Source organism: Eimeria tenella, genomic scaffold, assembly GCF_000499545.2.
Source record: "Eimeria tenella Houghton genomic scaffold, Eth_scaff2052, whole genome shotgun sequence".
NCBI classification, from domain to species: Eukaryota; Apicomplexa; class Conoidasida; order Eucoccidiorida; family Eimeriidae; genus Eimeria; species Eimeria tenella.
Genome location: NW_013541896.1, coordinates 361 through 1500, shown reverse-complemented (window position 1 = coordinate 1500; position 1140 = coordinate 361). Strand labels below are relative to the sequence as shown.

Below are 1140 nucleotides of genomic sequence, written 5' to 3'. Positions count from 1 at the left end.
CCGATGCTGCTGCTGCTGCTGCTGCTGTAGCAACAGCAGCTGCTGCTGTAGCAGCAGCAGCTGCTGCTGCTGCTGGTACTCACCGTGTGCTGCAGGATGGAACCAATGCGGAGGACATAGTGCTGCTCGGGGGGAGTTATTTGCTGCAGCACTGTTGTCAAGATGAGCTCGAGGGTGCCGTTGCTGCTGCGGGCAGCAACGCCCCGCAGGGTCTGCAGTGCTGCTGTCAGCACCTCGTGCACAGAGCCCCCCGCCAGCTGCTGCTGCTGCTGCTGCTGCTGCTCGCTGTTGCGGGCCGCGCGGCGGGCGCGCTGCTGCTGCTCGCGCTGCTGCGGCTGCTCCTGCTGCTGCCGGCCTGTTCGCACGCCGCCTACGCGGCGGCGCCTCCCTGCTGCTGCAGGTGCTGCTGCTGCTGCTGCTGCTGCGGTGTTTGAAGAGGCATCCGCACTTTCTTCTGCTGCTGCCAACCCTGCTGGAATTGCAGCTGGGGCTGCTGCTGCTGCTGGAGTTGCTGCTGCTGCTGCTGGGGCTGCTGCTGCTGTCGTGTCGGCAAAAAAGTTTGAGGGATCCAAGAGAGAAGAAGCCCACTGCTGCCAAGACATGACAGATGTTGCTGCTGATTCACTCTGTCCACTTTCTGCTGCTGCAGCGGCAGCTGTTGCTGCTGGTGCTGCTGCAGACGTTGCTGCCTCCTCGGTGGGCTCTTCTGCAGCCTCACCGCTTGCAGCAGCAGCTGAACGCTCTTGCCGCTGCTGCTGCTGCTGTTGCTGCTGCTGCTGCTGTTGCTGCTGCTGCTGCGCCAATGCCCTGGGGGATAAAACAAAGGACTGCTGCGACCTGAAAGAGTACAGCTGCAGCACTTGCTGCGCCTGCTCGTGCAGCGGCAGCTCGGGGTCAAACACGATTGAAGGCTCTGCTGCTGCTGCTGCTGCTGCTGCTGCTGGTGCTGCTGTTGCTGGACCTGCTGAGGCCGTTGGTGCTGCTGCTTCCGCTGCTGCTGCAGCTTCGCCTGCTGACGAGGTCGGCGCTCCAGCAGCCGCACTTGGTGGACCAGATTCTGACCCCCGCTGCTGCTGCTGCTGCTGCGGGTTACCATCGCTCGAACCCATCTGGCTCCTCCTGCCCCCGCCCCCGAACGTG

At 63.8% G+C, this 1140-nt stretch overlaps 1 protein-coding gene across 1 annotated transcript in view; it reads right to left on the bottom strand.

The window, feature by feature from the left end:
- The window catches only part of ETH_00037845 (uncharacterized protein), a gene marked incomplete at both ends in the record, with an annotated part of 1721 nt that extends 612 nt beyond the window's left edge, over positions 1 to 1109 (bottom strand). Inside the window, one exon of the mRNA XM_013374452.1 lies at positions 84 to 1109. Coding sequence (XP_013229906.1) covers positions 84 to 1109 — 1026 coding nt within the window. The remainder of the gene's footprint in view (positions 1 to 83) is intronic.
- Between the last annotated feature and the right edge of the window lie 31 nt (positions 1110 to 1140).